This window comes from Falco rusticolus, chromosome 4 (genome assembly GCF_015220075.1).
Source record: "Falco rusticolus isolate bFalRus1 chromosome 4, bFalRus1.pri, whole genome shotgun sequence".
In the NCBI taxonomy this organism is placed as follows: Eukaryota; Metazoa; Chordata; class Aves; order Falconiformes; family Falconidae; genus Falco; species Falco rusticolus.
This window is the reverse complement of record NC_051190.1, coordinates 55,313,733-55,341,225: the sequence shown is the minus strand read 5'-3', so window position 1 is coordinate 55,341,225 and position 27,493 is coordinate 55,313,733. Positions and strand designations below refer to the sequence as shown.

Here is a 27,493-nt window from a genome sequence, read left to right as displayed (position 1 = left end):
TTATAATATCAAGGACACCATAGAGAGATGTTCCCTTATTCTGTGAGTCGGTTAATCATACATGTAATCAGTAAGTGATTGAGTTTTCTGCTGCAAAGCCACCTTTTCTTTGGACACAGATCTGAGCTCCATTTTGCCCTCCCATTAGACCATTCATATTTCCACTACTTTTTGGCTATTGCCCATGTAAATATTTCCAAGAAATGTGAGAATCTACTATAAGGAGGATGCAAAAATGCATCCTGCTGCATCTGAAAAACAGATGAAAGAAATATTCGATGTAAGGAAAAAAAATCTGTTATCTATTGCAGAGCCTGAAGACACTTAAACTCCATAAAGTAAAGGCTGTTACAGCAAATACGTCTCAAGTTGCATGGAAATGGTGTCTAAATACGGCACTGGATGAATAAGGAGTTCACCTCATTGGCTTTGAACCACGCTGGTGACCACCAAATCCAGCATACAGTACAGACATCACTTGAAGCTAGCAAATACCTGATCAAACATCACCAAAGGGAAAACAACTCAGGTTAAGTGAAACGACAGGTAAACTGAAGGGCCTCAAACTAGCAGGGAGCCTGGATGTGTCATGTGTCACTGAGTGCTGGCTTGACTTTCACTTCTGCTAATTACAAGTATTTTCTCCCTGTTGTGTTATACAATAGACTAAACCTGTGATTTCACAGAAACCCATATTGATGTTCATTTCATTCTCTTAACTGAGAGTAATAAATCAGTTATATTTATGTCAGTAAGTGAATCATAAACTGGGCTTAAGTCTGGACTCAATAATTTATACCATTACGTTTTCCTCGGTGCAGTTTTGGCCCAGGACAAACAATAGCCAACTCCAAAACTATTCCTGGGGAATAAAACTGGAGCTAGCATGAGCCAGAGGACATTCCCAATAGTCTACAAACTGCAGCTACCTTGATTTTGAGGCCAAGAGGGTTTAATAATATGGATGTGAACTACTCCATGCTATTTGGAACCAGTCCCAGGAACGATTCCAGGCCCAGGAAATTTAATATTACAGATACAGCCACATGGTCTGGATCCTGGTTCCGCCAAGTGGAGACAACTTTGCGATCATAATGCCTAAAGGTTTAGTTCACTGGAGCTCCAGTTCCCTTAGGAAGTAGGTTTTGGAGTTCAAGGGTCTGAGAGTTTTCTTCCTTTTTGTTGATACCGTATAACAAGTCTACACAGCAAAAATTACGCAAAAGATAATCCTAGTGCCACTGGAGACATGGAGTCAGGTGCAGATTTGCAATTTTACAAGCATGCAAGAATTAACACTTGTTGCCTTAAAGGGGTTGCAGTCTGTAAGAAACAACTGCAGAAGTTCAAGGCAAATAAACTGAGATAAGGAAAGCTATGGTTTGGATGGAATTGTTTTGAATCATATAATGCCCCCAAAGCCTTTCTCCAAGATGTGTTGTTTGCTAAAACAGAAGGAGCTGTTTCTCCACTGCAAAATGCTCTTACTGAACTGACTGTTCAGAAATGCTGAGATACGCAGCAAGTATCTAGGATACAGTATCACACAATCATTTGCCTTTTCTTGACTCGATTTCTACATCTTTTAAGTTCCAAATGAATGAGAGAGCTCTGAATATTTTATAAATATAAAACATGTCTGTTATTCCCTGGTGCACTGACTGCAGATTACTGTAAATAGATAATTTTGCAACTGATCTTCCAAAATCTGGTGATGATAGCAAGACTTGGAATAAGGTACTTCCTCCAGCTAAGTTATCATCCAAGAAGAATCCCCAGGGCAGCCTTAAATGCATTAAACTGATATTATTCTTTTTTGTTAGGGATATTGAAAGATATGAAGAAAAATGAATTACAAGATATGTCAAGGCAGGAAACACAACTCTCTAGAACTTGCAAAACCTACTTTCGAGAGGTTTTTGAAGGGCATTTTAGGAGAATTGTTATCTGTTGCCTGAAACTCAGAGAATCAAGAGGTATTAGAAGAGGAGTTTCTGGGAAGCTGGCTGTTCTAGCAGAGGAATCTAGCAAAGGGACTAATAAGAAGCAGACTGAGGCATGTGGCAGAACTCAGTGGGTTAGAAAAAGTCAGAAAAGAATTTGGAACAGAGCTGGTAAACCACAGAAGACGTGACAGGGCAAAGGCTGCTCATTGCTCTTTGGTATTTAAATATTGATTAACTGTAAGACCATACTGAAGAGCAAAATGCTAATATTTATTAACTGAAGCCCCGTATTAGACCAAGGTTGCATTGAGTGAAGCATCATGTGTATATACACCCTTTCACACAATTTGAGGAACCATGGTTGTGGCCAAAGGTAGACTTCTACAACACAGGCACCTACAGAGGAGCTTGGTGCTCCAGATTCCTTCTGTAGTTAGTGGAGAAAAAGCAAGCAGCTTTTCTGGGATGGTGTTCATCTCATTAGGCTATGAAACACGCCTGTTACATAGTAATTTAAACATTTCTAATACACCCATTAAATCAGATGAGTACCGGTGAGAGGCCAAGTATTTGCTAGTGACATTACATAAGTCTGCATTTCTCTAGCTGTATTTCATATTTACAGTCTAACTGTTCAAACTGGGTCCATAGCAGAAATATTGCAACGTTTCTGCCTGTCATCTTAACTCTTACTTTAAATCCAACATAAGCCATTATTTCTGCAATAAAATCAGCAATGGACATTTTTTTTTAAAACCAAAAAGAGAAACCTAAACCACTGAAAATTACTTGGTGCATCAGAATTTTAATTCCATCTGTATGAAACAAAAGCCATTTTCTATTTATTTTCTCTTTTTTTTTTTACCTCTGAAAAAATAAACAAATACCCCCTGAATATTGAAGAGGACAAATTAGGAAGACAGTTCTGATTATATTCAGATATGTAAACTCACTTCTATTGAAAAGCACATTAATATTCTTCATAGTCCTCTGATAGTTCTTTATATAACAAAATCCACCATTGGTTTTATAGTTATTGTTAATTAGACCTTACTAATGTTATTCCCATTACCAACTGTCCATCAATAAAATTACTACAATAATTCATAATCATTTGTGTGGGGTTTTTTATTGAGACTTAACAGCACATTTTTTCAGAGTTGTCAGATGTTGCTAAAGAACTGCTAAACCCCAGACAGGGTATTTGCCACAGTACCAATTATATTTGCCTTACTCTGCAGAACATGGTCTCTAGTAAGTACAAATATGAAAAAAGTTAAGAAGTTGATTGAAGCATTTTCTTAACATTCTTCCTGTGTGTTATTCTGAGCTTTCAAAGTGTTATGAGCTACAAAACTTGAACACCAGTTCAACCTTCAAACAACTTAAGTAACAATTGAAATGCATACTTGGATGAAGAAGTCTGCTATTTTGTTGGGAATTTTGGCTTGTTCACTGGGATATGCAAACACTCTTGGAAGCTGCAGGAGAGCTGCATGTCTTCTGCATGCGACCTGTTTACTAGGTCTGACCTCATGGGGGAATAGCACATGATTTTGTCAGTGGTCAAGATACACAGAGCTTTGCTGACTGGGGAGAGCAGCCTGTTTTCACAGAGTAGCTGAGGTTGGCAGGAACCTCTGGAGATTGTCTAGTCCACTCCCATGCTCAAAGCAGAGTCAGCAGAAGCAGGTTGCTCAGAGCTGTGCTCAGCTGGCTTTTGAGTAGCTCCAAAGATAAAAGACTTCACAACTTCCTTGGGCAACCTCTTCCAGTGTTCTACCACACTCACAACAAAAAGGCATTTTCTGATGTTCAGATGGAACTGTGCCACTGCCTCTTGTCCTGTCACTGGGCACCACTGAGAAGTATCTGGCTCTACCTTCTTCATATTCTCCTATAAGATGTTTATAAACATTGATAAGATCCCCCTGACCCTTCTCTCCAGGCTAAACGCTCCTAACCCTATCAGGTTCTCCTCATATGAGAGATGCTCCAGTATCCTGACTGCAATTATTTATCAAAGCCAGGGCTTAGTTTTTTCTCTTTTGTCTATAATTGCACACACAGAATTCAAATTAAAAGCATGGTTTCTATATCATCCTAGCACAGAGAAAGGATTTTGAAATGCCACTAAGTTTAAACTGTCCCAATGACTGATGGACTGGAGAGAAGAGATGATGAGTTAAATACACACACGTGCACACCTCACACACGTGTACCAGAGGTGCATTCCCACATGTGCTTCAGTTCAACCATTTAGCAGAATCTGCTCCTTTCCTCGACCCATGAGGCAGTGAGCAGGGGCGATCTGAGGTATCACGTGCTTTAATGCTTGAGAAAATGACTGAATATTTATGACAATTGACAGGCCCTCAACAAGTTATTAATCTCTTGTTTTGCTTTGGTTCATTTACTTTACTGAGTCTTCCCTGCCTATGACATTACTACAAATGTGAAAAGCAGATTTCATTTAATAGCCTTTGCCTTACAGCTTAATGCCCTTATTAGCTCTTCATTTACGAGTGCTCTGCCCATCTGCCTGGATGCACATGCTAAATGAAAGAAATGGCACTACTGAAGCATCCAGTCTTGATTTCTCAGAGTAAAGTACACAAACCTCAGCCCCACTGCTGACAATAAGCAAGCACAACACTGAGGCTCCAGGCCATTACTCCTCACCTTATGGTGCGCAGAAGCCAAAAGGACTTTCTCAATGCACGATACCTTGGGAGCAGCTATGATATGCAGTGAAGATGTGTGCAAAGGTTTCACTCCAAGACAAACACCAGCATTAAAGACAGGAAGGTGAAAACATCCCGAGATATTAGGTTTAATTGTCTGGGTCTGCCAAGAGTAACCTGGCACCTCTCTCATCAGTAAGCATGCGAGGCAAATGATGTACATGAGTTAGAGCATATGGGTTTGTCCACGACATGGGTTTAAAAGCACAAGCTCCATTTGAAAATCCACCCAAGGCAGGAAGCTTGAGCCTAGAAACTCAACAGGAACACCCTGGATATTCTGCATACCAATATAAGATAATTTTGTCTTTCTTGCCCTGCTGACTGTATTTTGTATCCTCCTTTCATTTGTTGTGCAGGATCTGGGCCAGTTACAACTTTGCTGGTGAAAGGTAGCACACATACCTAGACAAACATATCATGTCTTTTTTCATATCTGTGATACATCAAAGTGAGATTCCTTCACGTTCCCTTCGCAGGTATACAATGACGGCGAAAGAAGGCACTGGCACAGATTTCTCCATCCAGACATCTTGTGTGCAGTGTGATCACAGATGTTGTGGCATGTTTCTGTCAGGGGTCCTACTTTCTATTATTACTTTTGGGAGTGATGTGCCGTCTTCCAAAATTACGTGTTCAAACCTTGGTGTTGAACTCACTCACAACAGGAATGTTTAATGTGCATCGTCATTATTAAAGCACATGGTTTTGCCTCTCCAGATTTCAAGGCTGAAGGTTTTTTTGGTTATTTTGTTTTGTGCTGTTTAAGCAGACTAGTTCCTTTGGCTCTAGTTCTAGTGCTGAAAGTCCTGCTTCAGCACAATGAGACAGCTGCTATGCTGCCATAGCTTGTGAAAGGTAAAAAATTCAAGGAACCTGACCATGAAGCAGACCCAGAGCGTTCTGACCCTTTACCCATCCAGAAACAAGAAGGTCTGTGATCACAGAAATTAGGGAAATCTGGTGATATGAGGCTATCTGCCAGGCCAGACTGACTTGGACACTCAAGGAGCAGGTTCCAACTGAAGTTTTTCTGGCCATTTTGAGGCTGCAGTATGAGTTCTCCTGTACGATTACTGTAAGCAGGGATGGAATCGCACAAAACTTTTCCCTCAGTGAAGGGGTGTCTGTCTGATTGCCAGTATGTGTAATCCTGGGAGTTAGATTATCATCTTCAAAGCCACCATTTGCCCTGGTTTCAGGTGAGATAGAGTTAATTTTCTGCCTAGTAGCTGGTACAGTGGGTTTTGGATTTAGTATGAGAATAATGTTGATAACACATTGATATTTTAGTTGCTGCTGAGTTGTGCTTACTCTAAATCAAGGGCTTTTCAGTGTTCCGTGCTCTGCCAGTGAGCAGGGGCACAAGGAGATGGGAAGGAGCAGAGCCAGGAGAGCTGACCTGAAGTGGCCAGAGGGATATTCCATACCATAGAGGATCATGGCCAGTATATAAACTCGAGGGAGTTGGCCAGGGGGGAGATCGCTGCCTTGGGACTGGCTGGGTATTGGTCAGCAGGTGGTGAGCAATTGTATTGTGCATCATTTGGGATTTTTTCCCTTCCTTTTGGATTTTATACCTCTCCCCTTTTCTCCCCTTTTCATTACAATTGTTATAGTTGTTATTGTAATTATCATATTAATATTATTACTGTTATTATTACTATTGTTATTATTATGTTTCAATTATTAAATTGTTCTTCTCTCAACTCTCAAATTTTACCTTTTTCCCATTTTTTCCTTCCCATCCCACTGCAGGGAGGGGAAAGTGAGTGAGTGACTGCGTGGTACTTAGTTGCCAGCTGAAGTTAAACCACAAAATTGTTAAAGCTACAGAAGACAGATTGGTCAAGGGTTCAAAAGTTTGTGTGGAGTAAAGGGGAACTCAGTAGTGCATAATGGAATTCTTCCCATGCCTAATTTATTTAAGTCTAATTCATCCAACCTACTTTGGACATCCTTCCAGATGCGACGAAATGCACCCAGCTACTGTTTTGACTAATCACCGCTGATCATAAAAGACCACATATTGGTGCAAACACATACACCTACAAGGCAGACAATTTAATCAGATGTGCTATAGACAGACAAACACCATGGTCATATGAAAAACAGATTCATGGAGAAAGTATTTTTTTTTAAGGCTAGGGAAGGGAGCTGTAACAGACAATAGACATTGATCCAAACACTGGTTGAAAACTACAAGCTGAGCTATATCTGATCAGCATTGATGTTTGGGGGGAAAAGTCCCAAAGCACAGATGCCTCTTTATCTCCCATATTTTTCAATTTCATCCACTAACTGTTTCCAACTGGAAAAGCCAGAAACAGAAATACAAAATTTCCAGCCACAAGATTATTCTTGGCAGACTGTCAACTGAATTCTGCACACCCAGAAGGCTAAATCCTTAAGCACTCAAATGTAGCTTTTACCAAAGTCTTACTGAAGCAAAACTCCCATTGAAGGAGATTACCTTGACTAAATCATGTACAAAGCTATCAAATGAGAGCTTCAGGACTTGGACAAGGATGTTTGGGAAAGGTATTTTCAGCAGTTGACCCAAGTAGTGTTCTGAAATCTCAGATGGTCTGAATTTGGATGGAGGTGATTTGAACTTTCCTCTTTCCTATCAATCAGCCTCATTTCTAAATTACCAGTTCAGCCTGTAGGCATTTCTTAATTTATTTACAGAGCCACATAAACACAAATGTTAATGTCACTTACTGTTCATTTTCATAATATAGCTTGCCAATGGCCCAGGCAATGATGATTGGGCAAGGAATACCTGCAGGAGCAAAAAATCAGGAGTTAATCTTGTATGCATGTATGGATGTATGGATGGATGCATGGATGATACCAAAGCAGATTCAGACTTGTGTAAGGAGAGTCTTCATTAGTTAACTGGAAGACTTTAAATACAAGCGGTCCTGTCTTGGTATCCTTGAAACACAACAACTGCTAACACCTCCTTATGTATACATAAAAAAGATCATCTCAACAAGAGAAAACACTAGAACCAGTCAGAAAAGTTACTAAAAATATTAAAAAACACACATATATACCTATATTTCTATATAAGTAATCAGAACAATTTTGGCTGACTTAAAGGCAATTTTGGTCCCTTTTCATTTTCCTGCAGCTGATATGGCAAAATCTTAAAGACAGTATTTGGAGGTAGGTGTTCAGTTTTTCATTTCTTAGGCTGCAAGAAGCTTTTACACTTATTGGGATCTTAGCATGAAGTACATTTTAAGACTTTTCAACAGCTTTTTTAGTTGAGTCTTCCCTATGAAATAGGATTATGAGACAGAATCTCTTGATATCTCACAATACTAGAATTCATTCACTTTTTGCCCTTTCTAAAAGATCCCGCTCCTCTTAATTTTATATATATCACTCTACTCCCTGCGCTGTGCAGTGCCCTCCATGTGTGCACATGAGTTCTCATCAACGCCGTGCATTTGCTTCACAGGGCTTGCTTTCTCTGTTGTAGCCAGGAGGTGCTACAGTAGTGTTCCTTGTGGGTGCAGCTTCAGTGCAGTAGATGAGGTGTCTTTGTACACTTACTGTCCCAGCAGTGCCATATCCTCTGCCTTCCAATTCCATTGTTATACCAGGCTCATGGCCAGAGCCTTGCCCTCATGCTTGTTTTGTGTTAGCCCTTCAGAGTCTAGCTGGTTTGAAGATTTGCTGGAGAAGGAAACTGGAAGTGAGGAAGGGTGAGTGGAGCTGGCCTTTTGATGCAGACCTCCAGGGGAAAACAGGAATTTTTTCACCCAGGCATTCCCCATGCAAAGACTGGATGGATGTCAAAACTGGAGGAGGAGAGTTTCCCCTCTCCAGTTCCACTTTACTTTTAATCTGTCACCTGAGGCAAAACCAAAGCACAGAACAAGCCTCTCCAGCTCCATACTTCATTCCAACCTCCGGGTTCACATCCCTCTGAAATCACTGCTATTCAAAGCTGAATGCATGCCCAAAGGCCCAGATTTAGTGACCTGCACTAGTATCTGCTTCTTTCCCACTGGAAGCAACATGACTTAAACCCTGACGTAGGAGTTAGCATGGTCTTGTATCTAACGCTGCCTTTTAACCTCTCATTTGTTGCTTCTTCTGTGGGAAATGGAGGCTTTAAAGAGATGAAGCAGCATAGAAAGAGGATCACAACACAGTAGGAATGGAACTGAATTGCTAAGTGGTCATCTTTAACCTCATCAAGAAGTATAGCATAGCTCTGATCTCCTTCTGCACCACCTCTGGTGGCTTTTGTGCCCTGCAAGTGCTTGTCTTGTCTTCCACTTTGTTCACCATCGACTCATGGGGTTTGGTGCGTTTGTTTCCCTCATGTTCTTGCTAGGCATCAACAGACAAAATGTAGCCATGTCCTTTCTCCAGGAGGAAAACATTTTATTTTTCCTTCTGGACAGGGATTTAAGAATGAGTCTGGTAAAAGACTGTGTACAGGAAAGCAAAGCAGGGCCAGAAAGCACACAGAAAGGTGACAGGAAAGGTATATTCAGTTCACACCACCCTTACATTAGTAATGAGAGACCCAGAGGGCTCCGAGAGAGGTAGGAAGGGAAAATACTAGGGACCAAATGAGTCAGGGGGTCTGTGAGAGCTGAGTGAGCCACTGATTTCCCAGTTTTGTGAGAGAATTGAAAAATGAAAAAAACTATTTGAATCAATTCCCCACATAAACATTTTATTTCTACTACAACTCCTCTTTCCTCCCATTTGATTTTGAATTGAATGACATATTTTGTTTTCAAAGCTGTTTCTGCCTTCAGAACTGCAATTCAATTACTTCTGCTGAATTCTGAGAGGGAGAGGCATTTCAGAACAAAATGTCATTGTACTTTCAGAAAAGAAAATATTTGCGACTTTTTCCCACCTTTCTTCTTTAAACAAAAAGGAACGGCCAAATTCTCTAGTTCTGTTTGACCTCAGATTTTACATTCAAGTGAAGAAACTGCCCGCATGGGGCTTGTCTTGCCAAACTTCTCCTGGCCACATTCAAAAAATGCATACGTTGGTTGGAAAGGACCTCTGAAGGTATCCATTCCAATCTCCTGCTCAAAGCAGAACTATCAACACTAGCCTACCTCAGGCAGGGCTTAGCCTTCCTGAATTTTCAATACCTCCAAGGTCAGAGATGCCACAGCTTCTAAGTTATCTGTTCCTGTATTGTGCTTCCTTTTGGCAAATTTTCTGTTTTCTTAATGACCAACTGGAACCTCTCAGTCTGCAATTTGTGGCCACTGTCCCTTCTTATAACATTGGCTATTGCCAAGAAGAATTTGGCTCCATCATCTTTGTAATTATCTTTCAAATAGACCCTTGGTACCTAACAGATCTCTCCTTAGCTTCCTCTTTGCCAGATTAAAACACGTTTAGCTCCTTCAGCCTCACTTCACAGGTACTGTCCTCTAGATCCCTGATCATATTGACAGCTCTTCACTGGATAATACCTGTTTTTTGCACATCCCTTTTGAGTTAAGAGACCTCAAACTGACCACAATATTCCAAAGGCAGCCTTACCAAAGCTGAGTAGAAAGTATTATAAACTTCCCTCAATCTTCTGGCCACATTCCTAGTGCAGCCCAGTGTCTTTTACCTTATTCATGAGGAGAAGGCACTGATGGCTTACAGTCAAGTCTGCATCCACGGCAAGCCCTACATCCTTCTCAGCAGGACGGCCACTCTGACAGATGGTTCCCAACCTGTACTGGTGGGCCAGCTTATGTTGATGCAGCTACAGGAAAGGAGCAGCCTTTGCTCTGGCCCAGGCTGACACAGAAGTGAGGTAACAGGGCATACAGTGAACTATTTTTCTGTCTCTGAGTAGCCACAAGAACAGTACAAAGATGACAAGTGACTCTTTGTTAAAGGCTTTTTTCTAGAAGCATATCACTCAGCCATCCAAAAGACAGCTGTAAAGCAGATAACTGGGCTTCTCTTCTAGTCAGCTTTTCGCTTAGAAGTGTCTCTTCAGACCGAGTGGCTCACAGGGCACGGACAGTGCCTTTGCTGTTTCATGCCATGCTGAGCAGCAGTGTATAAGGGGTGTGATCACAGCCTTGCTGATCAAAGTGAAAGGGATGTGGTATGAACTGCTGCATTCCCAAAATGCTGAACCTAGGAATTCTCTTTCTTTCCTTAGCACCACGTGCCTGAGGTTCTAAATGAAGAAGATAAATCCAGCAATAACCTGTTAGCTTTATGTCATCACCACAGTGGAGAACTAAGCCTGATCTCACGTTGTTCTGGCAAATTTAGGCTTGAATGACAGATTTCACCACAGTGGGATTTTTACAAATTTATTCTTGCTTCTCTTGCCTTTATAACTTCAATGCCACATACTACTGTGTAACACCATTTTAAACATACAAGTCACTTACACCATCCTATGAAGAGAAAGACCCATTTCCGCAGCTTATCTGTGGAATAAGTCATCACTATGGCGGTGTGTAAGTAGCAGCCTTCCACAAACATCCAGAAGAAGTTGGTCACCACAAAGTAATTGTAGACGGTGGTAATACATCGACACCAAGGCTGGAAAGCAAACATAAAATAATATTTTAAAATCATGGTGAGAACATTTACAAGAGTCTGTATGTTGTTATTCCCTTAAAAATCAATGATAGAATTTATTCATGGGGTGCAGACCTGTGCCTTGGAATCACAGTACCTTAGGTGCTGTTGGGAACTCACAGCTGTATCTGTGACATTCTGCTGAGGCTTGGCTTTGACCACACCATGCAAGATCTCCCGTACCTAAGCATGCCTGGAAAGTTCATATGCCATAAGGCACACCCACACCAGCAGTCTGCAAGCAGATTAAGAAATCGCCGTGTGGAAAGCAGACAAGAGGAGGCAGGCCATCTGATTACAGACGGTCCTTCAGAGAGGTACAGCCATAGCCTAGGATCGTATCCAAAGATGATGTAAGAGCCTAAGCATATCTTAGGCAGTACAACCAACCTGCTGAGCCATTCAAAGAAAATATAAGATAGAAGGTAATGTCACACAGTCTTGCTTCATTTCCTCTGAAGGGAAGGAGCACCCTTCCTAACCTGACATTTAGAAAATATATATTTTACTTTCAAGATATGCTTTTATCAGCTACTTCATCCTTTTTATTCCTGCCATGAGTGTTTCAGTTTGTAAGTCATGTCACTACACACATCACCTCTGAATTTTGCTGTAACTTCAACAGGAATTTTTGGTCAGGCTCAATGTATCAGTAAAGACATCTTCTCCTAATGGCTGTGCAGTGAGTGCACAGCTGTGGAACACGAAATTAGTCATAGAGAGGCAGATGGTAACATCACATCAATAAATCACAAGTAACTGCTGATTGTAATTTCCACAGTGCTACACACAGAAATTGGGGAATAATTCTTTCTGACCAAACCAGGTATTCAGCATATTCCCTGAAGCATGGCATTAATTACCTCTGTTAGCTGGTACCCTTGATGTCATTTTGGTCTTGGCATTCTCTAGCCTTTTAATTAACTCTACTAAAGTATTTGAAACTTTTGACCCTCAGTCACTTTTATTTCAGACTTCATATGCATGAGGTATTGATGATCTCTAGGCAGTCAACACAGCAGCAGATACACTATCAAACTCAGCAAAATTCTGTGGACCAAGAATTTATTGGACAAGGCAGTTAGTAGTAAGACTAGGTTTCCAAAGACTGTAAATCTCACACTTGATTTTTCAAAGGTAGGAGCATGAATTCAATCTTTCCCTGTGGCCTCAGTCTCATGTAAATTCTCTGATATAACATCCGGATTCTTGTTCCCCTTTCTCCCACAGCTGCAACACTTACACAGTTTTTGTCCTCTCCCCAGCTGCCCATTTTCAGAAGGACTGTAAAACGTAATTATATCTGAGCCTGTTGTTCCTGTGTCAGAACTGAGTGGAATTTGCCAGTGGATTGGGTAGATACTGGGACAGATACAGACAAATACACATAGTAGTGGTGAGATCCCCCTCTGCATCATTTCCACAGGAAACCAGAATAAAATGAATTTTGAGCAATTTATTTTGGAATTATGGATTTATTATTATTGGTTAATAAAGCCAATTAGCAGAACTTATTAATTCATATATTTTCATTTATATGACCAAGGATTCTTGATCCCCCCACACGTATCCACCAATAGGCTCCAGATAACCAGCAATTCCCTTTCTTTATTTATTAACATAAGCACTATAACTTCATGCAAAATATTTCCACATTGAGTCCTTGATGCTTCTGTAACTGCATTATTTAATCTTCACTGATCCGCACAGAAGAGATCCCATTGTTAGCTAGCACGAGTGATGTTGCTCCCGTTGCTTTTGGTGGTGTTATTTTGACTCTGCCTTATACCACAATAAGAACAACAGTTATCACTGAGCTTGTATAAAGCACCTTCCAAAAAGACTGCAGTGTTCTGCAGAGAAAAGACGTGTTAATGAAAACTGAGGCATGTGAGGATCTGTCCTTATATCTGCAGGTTAATATTTTCCTTAGCACTTTGTAGTCACACTTTAAGAGGCATTTGAGTGCCAGACTCTAACTGATTTTTTCCTAAATAACTGTAAAAATCTGTATTATGATTTGTAGTGTATTTATTTATATTTACTCATGAAAGTAAATCACAAAGCATAAAACTGTCAACAATAAAGCTCTTATACCACCATCTTCTGTACTCTGAAAATGTCAGAAACACAGACAAAGCAAACAATGAATTAATAGAAGCTACATCTTCTCAAAGGAGCACCTGATTGAATAATAATAATAAAGAGTTATGCACAGAGTCCTTCTTTCTCTAGGTACTAATGACTTTTCTGTTTTCCCAAAGTATGGGATTAAAGTTCAGATGTCAAACCTTACATTTGAAAAGTTAACCAAGGATAATGAGTGCCCAGCTAACATCAAAATGAGTGGATATCCAGGCTCCTGGGGTGGTTTTCAGTTTCTGCAGGACCAGTTCCTACATGAGTGGAGCCACATTGACTGACGCCAGCTATGGATCCAGCTCATAATCTGTAAACACTTTAGTCCACCTACTTTCCAAAGAGAGAGAGTACGAAGGATGGGTGTGAGCACATCCATTTGCATCCATGGTTTGGCACACATTTTCTTGATTATGGAGGTAAATGTCAGGGGACATCCCTAAAAGGAGAATACTCCACTATAAGAATATTACAAGGGAAAGAAAACAGTAAAAAAAGTGCCAAGGGACTATCAAAAAGGACTACCCAGAAAGGAAATGTAGAATAATTCCCCAAGAAAATAGAGAAAAATGCTTTTTCTTTTGGAGTGAATGCTTTCAATTCACTCTGAAATCCTCATATTACTGGGGCTGCTGGGTGACTAAACAGGGGGAGGCACTAGAGCACTTACATAGGGACTGATTCAACATCCTCACTCAGACAAGTATTTACAGTTGGGACTTACTTGAGTGAGCAAGAAATAACACGGAGCGTAAGACAAACGGGAGCATGGTGACATGCTGTATTTCTCAAGAGTGCTCAATGCCATGCAAGAAGATGCTTCTCGCCCCCTTCAGTCATCCCATTTTTTATTGTCTGGATCTGTCTGGTCCCCTGAACTGTCTCTGACTCTCGATCACCCATCAGAAAGCTGACTTTAGATAGCTAAGCCAGCAGGAAACTCCACCTTGTTTTTTTGTTGGCTAAGTTATCCCTCCACCAGTTTAGTGAGTTCAGTCTCCAAGGTTTCGGTCCTCCCCAAGGGACCAAGAAGAGAAGGAGCTGGAATGAAGCATTTGGTTCCCTGCAGGAAAGAGCCATCCCTTTCAGGTGACAGGGAGTCACTGCTGGATGCAGCCCATATTGCAGAAATTCATCCTCAAGGCCAGCACAGCAAAGAAGAGGTTAGTAGAAAAATGGAATTTTGTAGAAAAACCCACAAAGATATCAACAAACAAAAATTGTGCTGTTTCAGGCCCTATTTCTTATTTTCTTGGGAGTCCCACTGACTATAGGCAGCAAGATGCTCACTGTCATCAGCCAAAGTAGCTGACTCAGAGCTTCAACAGACAAACCAATTATTTCTGTACCCTGTCATGGAGATGTTGCCCTCTGGAAGAATGCTTTCTCGACACAGGTGCACATCACTGCAAGATGCTCTGACAAAAACGTTCTAGAACCACCAAATTTAGTGTTTTGCACAATCCTGTGTCTGACAGTTTACAAATTTGGAAAGTATCTATGGCCAATGAAGATAGAAGCTTTGGGGCGGGATTTTTACTGTAAAAAAACCCTTGCGATATTCAATAATGAGGAAATCAATGAAAATTTAGCAAATTAAGCTTGTTTGCTTCATCTTTTTGAAATTACATGAAAGTCACTCTGAGGATGTGGATAGGTGTCCTTTGTATTATTTCTATCTGTTGAACCAATTCAGCATCCCTGACTGCTCCCAGATTACATGGCAGAAACATGCTACCTCCAAGCACTTACCTCATTGCTTTCATGTATGTTGTGATCTATCATTTGAAGCAGAAACCACATCACATTCCTCAGGATGAATGTGGTGATCAGGTTCCAGTGGATAATATTCCGCAGGCATCTGATACTCCTAAACAAGGAAATACATTCAAATCATCATATATAGTGAACATATACACATTAATGACTATATAAAATAAACAAGCTAATTCTGTTCACTTGCAAAACTCCTCCATTACCTCTCTTACACTCTGAAACAGGAGATTTGCCTGTCCAAAGGGTCAGCAATAACAGTCTATGAGGCTATCTGTAGCTTGTATTTACCAGCAAGCATATCTTGGTCTGGTCTCGTTCTCTGGCTCTCAGGGTAAATTGCACAGCCAAAACTTGGATTTTGCAGTGTAGTCACAACTACACAAATAAATGACATAAATACAAAACAGCAACAGGAGGACAGCAAAATCTGTGCTGCTTTTCCTTCCTATAGACCTTTCTTCCAGAAACCACAGCCTAACTTTTGCAGAGCCATGTACAACAATTTGTCTTGATACCATGAGGAGCTCCCTTTGACAAGACTGAATTCAAGCAAGTGAAACAGGATCTCCTGGAAAGATTCAAATACTCAAATGGTCATTTCATCCTTGGTTATCATTTTTGGTCCCCTTCATCCCATCCTTACAACAACTAGAACTGGTAAGCCCCTAAACAACCAGGCTGCACTGGAGTTTGTTGCATTGTTCACAGAAGGAGATTTGGTGACAAATATTTGCACTGGAGTTGCGAAACTGGAATAGTTTATATTTGGTTAGTCTCTTGAACAGGCTCACCTATGTGAAGTTCAAAGTTTTCCAACCCATTAATACAATAGGAGAGTATGGATTGCCTGATTTTCAGTCCTGGTCTGTACCAAGCTTTCTTAAACAATGCAGAGCTGCATGTCCTCCTTCACCAGAAAATATTTCTGTCTGGTTTTAGTCCTTCCCCAGCCCCCATTCAGATGCAATATAAAATATGAGCACAGTGTAAAATATGAGCTATAATAACTTGGGACACAGTGCCATAAAACAAATAAGGGGACATCTTAAATGCTGCTTGCTGCTGAAAATGGCTTCAGGAGGCAGCCAGTGCACAATGCTGATGCCAGCAACCAAAGTATCACTGAAGCCAAAAAAAAAGTTACTCGTCACAGATTCAGTCATTTAAGACAAGATCATTTGTCTTCCCATTCTTTGTGAAACAGTAAAGGAAGGCAAGTGCCAAGTTACAGTTTTGCAGTTACAGGGCCTTCAATTACATGATCTTTTCAAACTGTAGAGTTACTGACATGAAATTAATTGCCTTTGAGAGCTCTAGCAACAAAACAGATCCAGCACACTTGCCACCTGAATGTATTCCTTGACAAAGAGAAGATAAACGAGTGAGGGAAAAAAATCCTTGCTGCATGCCTCCATTTAAATGTAGTTTAATCATCCTGTATGCTAGAACACCAGCTAAATCTGGCTAGAGGAAACCTTATTCCCACAAGATTTACAGCAGGATGTTGCAGTGGGTGCAGAGGCAAATAGGATCAAACAAATAGTTGTAGATTGTTTGGTTCAGTTCATAAAAACAGCTTTTCCCCTCAGTAGGATCCTAGTCATCAAACGCACATTCTCTTCTGTGTCTTGGAATATAAAGACAAACTCGGCATCTAGTGGCTGTATGATCTTTGCCCTCTTCACTGCTTCTTGGTTCATACTGTTTTGTCTTCTCTGCCCGTCAGTCTGAACCTAGCCATTGGCTTTTGTTTGGATTGAAGGATGCTTAGGACAGAGGTAAACTTTTAGTGCTGTCTGTTCAGGACTCAGAGCAAGAGGGTCTGGCCTCTGTTGGGAACTCCCAGGCTCTACAGATAATTATGATCAAAACTCTCCTAGTTTTCAAAAAGCCACATGTGCTGAGGGAAGATGTGTTTGTGGTGTAAAATTAAGTATAAATGTGGCCAGCAGCTGGAATTTACCAAAATGATGCCTGAAGCCTTGTCAAATAATGCTTTGGACATGAACCAGGGACAGTTGGCTCCCATGTCCCACTACCTTTAGCAAAAGCCATACTTTGGGTATGAGCAGCCTGGTACCATGGCCTCATTCCATGTCTGGGACACTCTCTGTGTGGCATGGATGGTAAGTAGACGCTTTCACCTACTAAAAAGGCTTTACGTCTTTGGGGCTAACAGAGCAATGAAGAATTTGCTTTTACAGTTGCAGTCTCTCCCCCGTCACATTCCCCACCGCATTGCTGCCTTGGCACAGCAGCACAAACAGGCGAGGGGCAGGATTTGCTTTCGTGATGTCTGGGCCACTGCTCCGCTGGTGCTAATAGCAGTTAGGGTTTTAATGGCAACACCAGTATATTCAGACTGAGAAACACGTGTCTGAAAGTGCCACCGAGTTTCTCAATGGCTCAGGCAGTGATGTGACCCCAGGCACAGAATGGTTTTAACCTTTCCCCTTTTTTTTCCCCTTTTATTTTAGTAGGAGTCCCACCTGGAGACTCAAAGTTTGTTTTTGTTTGAGAGAGCCCAGAGCACACGGTTTCTGTTTGTTTCTATCTCCTAACTACTACTAGCACAGAAATCACAGTGGCAGTAATGCAATTCATAGCCAAGGGCAGGAAAAGCTTGAGAAATAACTGTGTCAGGTTCATAGCAGGGAGGGGGAAACAGCAGGGTTGATGTAGCGTGTGGAGGCTGCAGGGCACAGCAGTGGAGGGCTGCAGCTAAGTCAATCGATGTAACAAGGGAAAGATTTCTTGCCAGCCACCTGAGAAAGCCGCTCTCATTTACAGGCACTGCTGGTGAATGTTATTATTGTAATTTAGTATGGGTAAAGCATCTAGAGGGATACTGACTGAAATGAGGGTCCCCTCATTTCAGGCACTATTCACATGAGACTGTTCTGCTGGGCCCAGGAGCTTACCCTGTGCGTAAGGTTTGCCTGTGTAGCCAGATTGGAGTCCACTGAGGTGGACAGTGAACGAAGGACATGTCCCAAACTGGGCAAAGCTAGCAGCTAATAGGACACCTGCAGTGCAGCTAATGTTTGGGGAAAGGACAAAGCCAACCTTGTTATACTCACTCATCTGAAAGCCTGAGGAAGAAACTCATAATTCCCATAGGGGTAATTTGTCCTGCACAGATCTTTTACTGGCTCTTGGTAGATGGAAGCTAGCTTAAATTTATAAGCCTTAATTTAAATTTAAATATGCCTGTTATTCATGAAAATGACCTGTCCCTTTTTGAACACTTGTTAAACAGCCATAGCAGTCTTCTACAGCAATGAAATTCACAGTTTCCTTTCTCCTTTATTAATTATTGCCTTTGCTCTGTGGAGTGAAAAAGTGAGCAAGCCTGCTCTCCAGAAACAGCAGCAACTGCCCTCACAGGCAGCACTGAGAAGGAATTCACATCACATGGTAAATCGCAGGAGGTAGACAATGAAACACAGTGAGCTGTATTCTGAGTTAATTGAGCTTTCCTAGAGTCACAGTGATCGGCATGAGTGTATTCACTCACAACTCAGAAACTAAGAAATTTGGGGTTGTTCTTACCTCAGTAGGGAGCTCTCACAGTTTGGAGAGCGTAGCAGTGACACTAGGGAGATGAGTGCACAGACAACAGAGAGCTACTTTCTCAAGAAGGCAGAGTCACACAAGAGGGGAGAAATGGGAGGTGAGGGGTCTGTGTGCTGATCTGCTGCTTCAGACACAATTACAGCATTGCTAGGAAAAACCTGTGAGTTACAGAGCCATTTGAAGTCCCCTAGACTAAAAGATCAGATGACAGAAGGTTTCATATTCATCTTTGTGTCAGGTAACAGTGTTTATGCCATTTCTACTTGTTTTACAACCCTTGATGTGGATTGAAGGGTGCAAGTGTAGTCCAGTTTCCAGGAACAGCAGCACAAGTCACCATCCCAGAGAGCCTGAAGGCTGGTACCTCACAAGACACCAAGGGCTGAGGCTATGGGCTTCCATTAAAGAGCTTTTTCCAGTATTTGCTTCCTGCTCCGATCCTTTTCAGACAAAAAGTGTTGGTCAAGGCCTTGACTGGACTCTTCTACTAACTCTTCCCTGGTGCACGGGTCCAAGAATGTAAGGAATAAGTAAAGAGGTTGTAGTAATCTATTCAGAACAGACTTAAAAGATTGATTCCACAACATAAAGACATAAGAACTTGCAGATTTAGTCAGACCAACGAGTCAGGCTGTGACTTAGTTCCCAGTGGTGATCATTAAAAGACAGTTTGGCAAATGGTATGGGAAAAAGGGGAGGCAGGCTGTTGTTCTTTGCTCTTACCTCCTTGCTGCTGGCAGTCAGAAGTTTTAAGATATTCCTGATTCAGAAACCACATTTAATCACATTGAATCACCCTGTTGGTGGCCCCAGCTCCTCACAGGAGTCACTGAAATTCTTTTGTGGTTTATGTTCAGTGGGGTCAGGCCACGGCTTATTCTACTAACATAAAGAAATGAAGAGCTCATAAGCTGTTATTCATGGTAAAATACATTTGTCTGTCTTGGTTTCTCTTCTCTGCTTGCCTGTCCCCTCCTAAGGGCTGGATGAAGAGGCATTTCCTCACAACTGCATTCTCCTCTGTCCTTTGGGAGTTGCAGGGAGGAGGGATAGAAAGAGCCTGGAACTGGACAGCAGGTAGCTGCTAGTCCGGTGGGCTGCGGGAGCAAGCTGGCAGGTGCGGTTGGTAGCGCATCTCCAACACGTGCTTCCGAGTAGCACAGTTGATGCAGCAATTTTACTTCTGGCTGTGCCTGACAGCAGATTTCAGGCATGAAATATTCCCTGGAAATACAGCAAGTAGTGTCAGACAGGCACATGCAAGTGGTGTTTGTCACATTGAGCGAAGGAGCTGGCAGAAGGAAAACGATTTCCTTGAAAAGGAGAGAAAAGAAGGACTTACAGTTTCTGACTTGGAGGGAGAAAAGATACTGCCACTGGAAGCACCTTGGTTCTGCAAGTGAAAGGGTTTTTTGGCTCCTTATGATTTCTTAATCAGAGTGATTTGTTTGCTGTTGAGTGATCTCCAGACAACCGCTTCTGACAAGGCAGGAGTTTTGTTGAGGGGATATGGAGGGGCTGTTGCACAGAAGTCCTGCTGCTGTGCCACTCCTGCTGCTGATTTGGGCAGGGGTGTCCTCATGGCAGGCAGGCAGGACCTTTTGCCAGGAGTCATTGTTCAGAATACAGCCGCTTGTCTCAAGGCTAATGATGTGAGGCTTTGGATAGAAGAGTGTAGAAAGCAACAGCGTATTTTCACAGGATATTGAGTTATGAAGTACCTTGCTATATATTCATTATATAATTTTAATATCTAACTTATTATTATAGGGCTTGGGGGGTACTGGTGGATGAAAAGCTGGACATGAGCTGGCAATGTGCGCTTGCAGCCCAGAAGCAACCATATTCTCAGCAGGCATCACAAGAAGTGTGGCCAGCAGTTGAGGGAGGGGATTCTCCCCCTCTACGTCATTTCTCGTTAGACCCCACCTGCAGTGCTGTGTCCAGCTCTGGAGCCCCCAGCATAAGAAAGAAGGACATGGACCGTTTGGAGTGAGTCCAGGGAGTGCTAGAAGGTGATCAGCGGGCTGGAGCCCCTCTGTTGCGCAGGTCAGGCTGGGAGAGCTGGGCTGGTTCAGCCTGGAGAAGACAAGGATCAGGAAGATCTTATTGCAGCCTTTCAATACTTAAAGGGGTTAAAAGATGGGACAGACTTTTGAGCAGACCCATTGTGACGGACAAGGGGTACCGGTTTTAAACTAAAGGAGAGTAGATTCAGACCAGATATAAGGAAGAAATATTTTACAATGAAGGTGGTGAGACACTGGCAGAGGTTGCCCAGAGAGGTGGTAGATGCCCCATCCCTGGAAACATTCAAGGCGAGGTTGGACGGGGCTCTGAGCAACCTGGTCTAGTTGAAGATGCTCCTGCTCATTGCTGGGGGGTTGGACTAGACAGCCTTTAAAGGTCCCTTCCAACCCAAACCATTCTCTGTTTGTCTGATTCTATATTTACAGGAATCTAGGGGCAATGGTACAGGAAAATATGTATTCCAGTGAGTTGAGAGTCTTGGAGTATGTCGCTGGTTGTGCTGGCCAAAACCAGGTAAGATGATCTGGGAGTTTATGCCTCCCACTCACTGCACACACAGAGACCCCCATAAAAGCATTAGCTCCAGCTCTGCAGCAGGGGGTTAGACACAAAGAAGCAATTAAGGTGACAGCAAGCATACCTCTCTTTGGCCTTCCTAATGAGTAAATCAAAAGCCAGGTGTATGGTGGGAAATTACACATAATGACCTCTTTATCTGATTTGAGAACAGACCATGTTTCAAGCCCAAATGTCATTCCCTGACAGCATCCTGAACTGCTTGGTGTACAGGGTGTCATAACTGGACTTCCACAGTTGGAACAACAGCAGCCAATGAAAAATAAATAAAAAGCAAAATTCCTCAGCTGTTGACTGCAGCTTGTGTCCGAGAGGGGCAGAAAGAGTTTCTGATTGTTTGTAAAGAAATGACACTCTGCTAATTATTTCCATCAGATGACCTTAACTGTATGGCTGAATACAGAAAGCAGAGAATCTGAAAAGCCATTCTTACAATTTGAGAAATGCTGAGATCTGAAAAGGCAGAAAAATCTTATCAACTGTTTCTGTACAGGTGGCCTCACTGAGTCAGAAATGGAGCTCTATAAAAGGGTTTCTAAAATAGCACTGGTAAAACTCAAAGTAGCCTTTCTGTCAATTTACATTTTTTATTCTCGCTCTATCCATACAGCAGTATTTTTCCCCTGGGATGTGCAGAGCTACTATCTTCTGATTCAAAGCATGAGACAAACAATTAACATTAACAATCATAATAATGTGCCAGCATGGTTGAAAGCTAGCTAAACTAGTTAAATCATCTGCATGGAAATAATTGCAAATGATAAGTTTATTAAAGAAGCTTGGGAACCTTCTATTAATTCATGTAGTATTCCATTAATAATGATGTTCAATTAGGACTGCTGTCCCAAAGCCTGTCTGAAAACAGTTGGCAGGAGAAATCTGAGCTCACTTTGCTGGAGCCCTTCCCATTCCATGACTGCTAAACAAGCAGGGAGGAGAATCATGGACAACACTTAAAAAAATATTTTTCCCCCTTTAGTCTTTTCCAGGACAGGCAAAGCCCACGGACAAGCCATAAATGGCATGGAGTGGGAAGAATACCTAACAGCAAGTTATTTCCCAGGCTCCGTGCCTATCATGGTTTACTTGCTCTTATCCATATGGAGGTGTCCCCTGAGGTCCTTATGTCTTCCCCTGTGTGCTCATGTTCAATCAGTGCATATATTCTGGTACTGCTCATGCTTACAGATGGGAAAAGCAGCTGGAGAGGTTGGCAGGGAAAATGAGCTTCTTGGGGGCAGTTGCCTGGGGGAATATAAATATTCCCACAGGAAATGCAAGGGGCAGTTGCACGGGAAGAACAAAAGTCTGGAAGAAAATAACAGTTTTATTACGAGGACAGGGGTGAAATGCTCAGGTGAAGATGAGAAGCAGCAGCTTCCATTAGTGTTTAGGATGTGTATAGACCCTAAAAATAAACCCATTGTAGAACCATCTGTGCTTCATTAAGCGTTTTCCAAAGCTTCTTTCTCCTGCCTTCAAGCCAATTTTTAAGCACAGTATGCAGGGCACTGCCTGCTTTAGACATAAAGGCTTAAAGCACTGATGTTCCTAGGGTTGGAAGGGTGCAGCCAACACAACACAGAAGAGGACCACAGGCAGGACAGCCCCAGAGCAGGACCACTGTGCTCACTGTCTGTGTTTCTGCCCAGCACTGTCCGGCTGTGTAGCATGGTGAACAGGGCTCAAAAACGGCCCTCTGCAAACTACCCATGAGCACACTAACAATTGATATATATTTGTATGTGGATGGATGACTATAGGACACTACATCAGCCTGTCCTAGTCAATGTACAAAGAGAAATATTGTCCTACAAGAGAACTTGTGGTTAAATACAGGCTAATTGAAACCCAGTCACTGGATACTCCAGTCTAAGAATGTGGCTCCTATCCCGGCTGTGCAATCAGGTCTTCCACGTGAGAAAATTTCTCAGTTACTTTCACAGGAATAACAAAGTCAGATACAGATGACTTCATTTAGTACAGCATGTGATCATGGTTTAGCTGGTTGAAAAAAGACTTGGAAATCTGCTCTAATTTGCTTTGCTAAATGGAGGTCAGATGTCAGTCATTTTTGAACCAAACAGGAACTGGGGCTATAAAGTATCTTTTAGCAGAAGCTACCTTGCAGCTCAGGTTTTAGTACTTTAGTACCCCATAACAAGCTAGCTTTAGAATAGCAGGGACACAGTACAGGCGCTACAGCCCTCTGGGGTTTATCTAAGACGTTGCCCTGTTGATGCAGGTTGCAGTTATCTGTCCAGAGTGTGGAACAGTGAATGTTTCCAGCGGAGTGACCATTGCAGCTGGACTGCACAAATCAAGAGGCAGGACTTCAGAAACCAGACACTGGGAGCTGGTAGTGGTTGATCTGGCTTACAGCTACTGCTCGGGAAATACAAGAGTGCACGTTTTGTCCTCATTCATAATCCCCTAGTGGGATTATAAAAAAAAAACAACCCAAACCAACCCCCCCCCCCCAAAAAAAAAAACCCCAATCCAACCCTGAAAGAAAATTAATTTAAATGACCAGCTGGGGAATTCACGGGTTATGTTTTTTTGCTCTTAATACAATTATACAATTAGCAATGTTTACTAAATTATCTAACTTTGCAGATACTGTGTAGATAAACTAAAGAGCAAAGTTTGAGGCACTGAAGGTGCTGTTCATGCTCTCCTTGGCCTCATTTCCACCAAACATGGTGTAAAATATTTCATTATTTTTGAGTATTTGGCCAGGAATTCAGGAAAGACCATATAGGATCATTCACAGCCTGCTTCTTCCAAATATTCATTCCTGTGCTTGGTCCAAATTTGTTAGCCTTATCATGCTCACTGTGCATGCAGAAATGTTTCCAGTTCAACCTGGGCATGTCCCCAAGGAAGCTGCCGTTTCCATAACACGCAGAGGCAGTCCACATGCTAGCAGGAGTGTACAAGCTCCATTTAGGGGTGACACAAATCAAGGATTTTCCATCTCTCTTGTGTTTTACTTGACAGAATAATGTGAAGCAGCAGTATTCATCTTTTCAATTAGACAGAAGAGAAGGTGGCTGGGTGCTGACCAACTACAGTGGAGTTAGCGAGGGATGTAGATTCCTTGGATGAAAACCATTTATAGTGCGTAACTCTAAACATTTAGGCTTGAAAACATCTTCTCTGATACTCCTTCCCAGAGATGACTCAAGACTCCTGAGCATGATTCATATCTAAAATGTAAAGCCCAAACTTTGCTTTCTTCTTTCCTCTGAAATCTTGGAAAAGTTGCAAGTCTTGCTCCACTGTTCCCAAAACCATTCTGTCATCAAAAGGAGAACAGAGCACAGACGTGTTTTCGCTAATCACTCAATATACATCTAATATGGCACAAAGCAAGTTAGCATCCATCTCCAAAAATACTATCTCATGGCTAAGATCTTGGCAATGACAGAAATATACCACTAGGAACATACTTCAAGCACAGGATATGAAGTGGCCTCCTGATCCTCCAAACCTCAGGTCAAGAAAGCAATTGAGCAGAAATCTTTCATATATTCCCGAAACTCTAGTTTAACTCCAGGTTAAGTTTTTCCTCTATTACATTGCTCCTGGACCCACTGCTCTGTGGGTTGGAAATCATCCTCTAATATCCATGTAGAAATCTATCTGTAGAGTATCTATACCCATCTCTTCTTGCACTGACATTGCCCTTGATTGTAAGAAGCTCTTCAGTTTCTAATGTTTATCCAACAGTCATGTATTTATAGGCAGCAATAATAACTCCTTGCCAGCCTTCATATTTCTAGGCTACAATATCACTATTTCAGACACACCTTCTGAAAACTTCCACATTTTAAGAATATAGCCTGTGGGCACACTCTTAATTGCTGATATTATTCCAGGACTTCATGAGGACTCTGCTTTCCTCTGTGGTTTTAGCACTAGGTAGGGTCTATACAAAGAGCCTAAAGAACAAGTCATAGATGTGAGATGGGTGAGTAAAGGCAGTGGGAAGCAAAGACACCAGCCTAAGGATAATCAGTAGGAGATGTGTTTCTGTCCTTTACCTGAGTTTGCAAGAGGAGACACTTCACACGGTTTCAGGCAGTACAGGCACTTCAAATGTTTTATATTCAGAGAATACCACCTCATTGCATGTGTGCTTATTTACAGAGCTACATCACTTTCCTTCCTGCCTTGCTTTGAGAACTTTACTATGAACTGTTACAGGGTGGGACAGAGTGCTGTCTCCAAACCTACAGCCATTGTCTCCACTGAACACATGCTCTGCAATTTTTTATGATTTACAATGAAGTTTAAAAAATGCCATGTGTCTGAATCATTATTTAAGGCTCTGCTGTTCTAAATGACAGATGGAATAGACTTAACTAGGCTAGGTGGAAAGACAGGAGAAGAAGGGGAAAATGGGGCACTGACATAAACTCATGAGTTCAGTTAGCTGGTGCCCTGTCCGGGAACTGGTTCTTTTCCCCTGACGACAGAAAGGCATGAATGGGAGGACTGTGCCTTACACGTGGAGTCTGCTTTTCTCTAGTCACGTTAGATACCACATGACTTTTAAGTGCAAACCACTACTAATTGCCCAGATCACCTAACTACTTGATATATCCTCAGTATCTAGGCTCTGATAGGTGTCAGGTCACTTTGCTCTATGAAACCTCTCTGTATGGATGCTCTATATTTCTTCTGACAAGTTTCTACAAATGGTTTAATCAAACTCTTCCATTATGACTAACAGAGACCTGCAGCAGCAGTCTCACCAACAGTGTGCCAGACTGCAGATGGACAGGCAGTTCAAAGGAGCTTGGAACAGGGGAGGATAAAGGAAAGTAGATCTTTCTTTCCTGAACCCTGCAAGATGGCTAAAGGAAAAAAAAAAAAAAAAGGAAAACAGAAGAAAAAAAAAGTGACTATGTTGTTTCAAGAAAAAAATGTTTCAGTCTTCTGGGGGAAAAGAAACGTGAGATCTAGGTAATCTGGCTGTAATCAGGAGAATGAAAGGAGGCACTGCCTCAGGCCTATGAGAAAAAAACCCAGATGTTTTAAAGGGGAAATAGAAAGAGGTAAATTTGGAGGCAACAGGAAAGCGAAGTTTCCCTCAAAACCTTGATTTGCTTTCATTGCCACCACACTAAGTGACAGAAGATATTATGCCAATGCTTGTGGGTTTGGTTTTTTTAGAGCTGCCTTTACCGAGCGACCTGTGCAGAAGGACATGTCATTTTTAGTCTTCAGTCTATCTCCCTTTCAGCACCATCCTTTATTGGACTAAAACCTCAACAGGGACTTAGATGTTTCCCAGAAAAAATACCTGTCTTCCCATATTTCTTCTTTGGTCACTACTGCTCAAATAAAACATCTCCTGATTGAATCTAGTCAGGCCAATGCTGGCTGTTGCCAGCACATAAAAAGTCAGGAGTGTCACAAGGGACTCTTATTCCACATCAGAAGCTGATATAACAGCACACTAACAAGGAAAAAGCCAGGACAAAGCAATTTGAGTTTCTGCTTTATCAGCAACAGTAAAGGAAAAATATAATTCAAAAGAAAAAAAGAAGTGTTTTAATCCTTCTGCCTTTTTTCTTCTTTTCTTTCCCTTCAGGTTGAATGGTATTGCTGATAGCAGGATTCCTCCTATGGAAAATTTCTGCTTTACTAGTGTGAGAGTGTGATTATGTGGGATGATGAGAGGCATGTCAGCGGGAACTGCCTGTGTGCACCTGAGGGATGAATCAAACCTTCACTATTAATGAGAACATACAGACTGTGAGATTCACAGTAGTGCAGATATATTTAACAACGAATGCCCTGTGATGTGCCCTGAGCAAATCTCTCCAGATCCGGCACTGGAGATTAATACAGATCTACAGCACTTTTGTTTTATGTACAAATTCCTCATTTTTCCTTCTTAGCATAATTCTTTTTGTTAGTGTTAGTGTGCTTGTTTTGTTTTGCATTGTAAAGGCAGCACGACTGTCATACTTCTAAGACCATCTACATTCAGACCTTGAGGAACTATCCTTGACTTAGATCTTTAGGAGCTATCTCAAATAACTCATGGCTGTTCAGTCAGCATGACAACAAAAATCAAGCCCTCTCCCATAAGCTGGG

At 41.8% G+C, this 27,493-nt stretch overlaps 1 protein-coding gene across 3 annotated transcripts in view; it reads right to left on the bottom strand.

The window, feature by feature from the left end:
• CRHR2 (corticotropin releasing hormone receptor 2) overlaps nucleotides 1-27,493 on the bottom strand; it is a 160,208-nt gene that overhangs the window by 38,598 nt on the left and 94,117 nt on the right. For all 3 annotated transcript variants that reach the window (XM_037386824.1, XM_037386825.1, XM_037386826.1), the window contains 3 exons: nucleotides 15,176-15,293; nucleotides 11,092-11,245; nucleotides 7,415-7,475 (listed from right to left, as the gene is read on the bottom strand). In XM_037386824.1, the coding sequence (XP_037242721.1) occupies nucleotides 7,415-7,475; nucleotides 11,092-11,245; nucleotides 15,176-15,293 (333 nt within the window). The remainder of the gene's footprint in view (nucleotides 1-7,414; nucleotides 7,476-11,091; nucleotides 11,246-15,175; nucleotides 15,294-27,493) is intronic.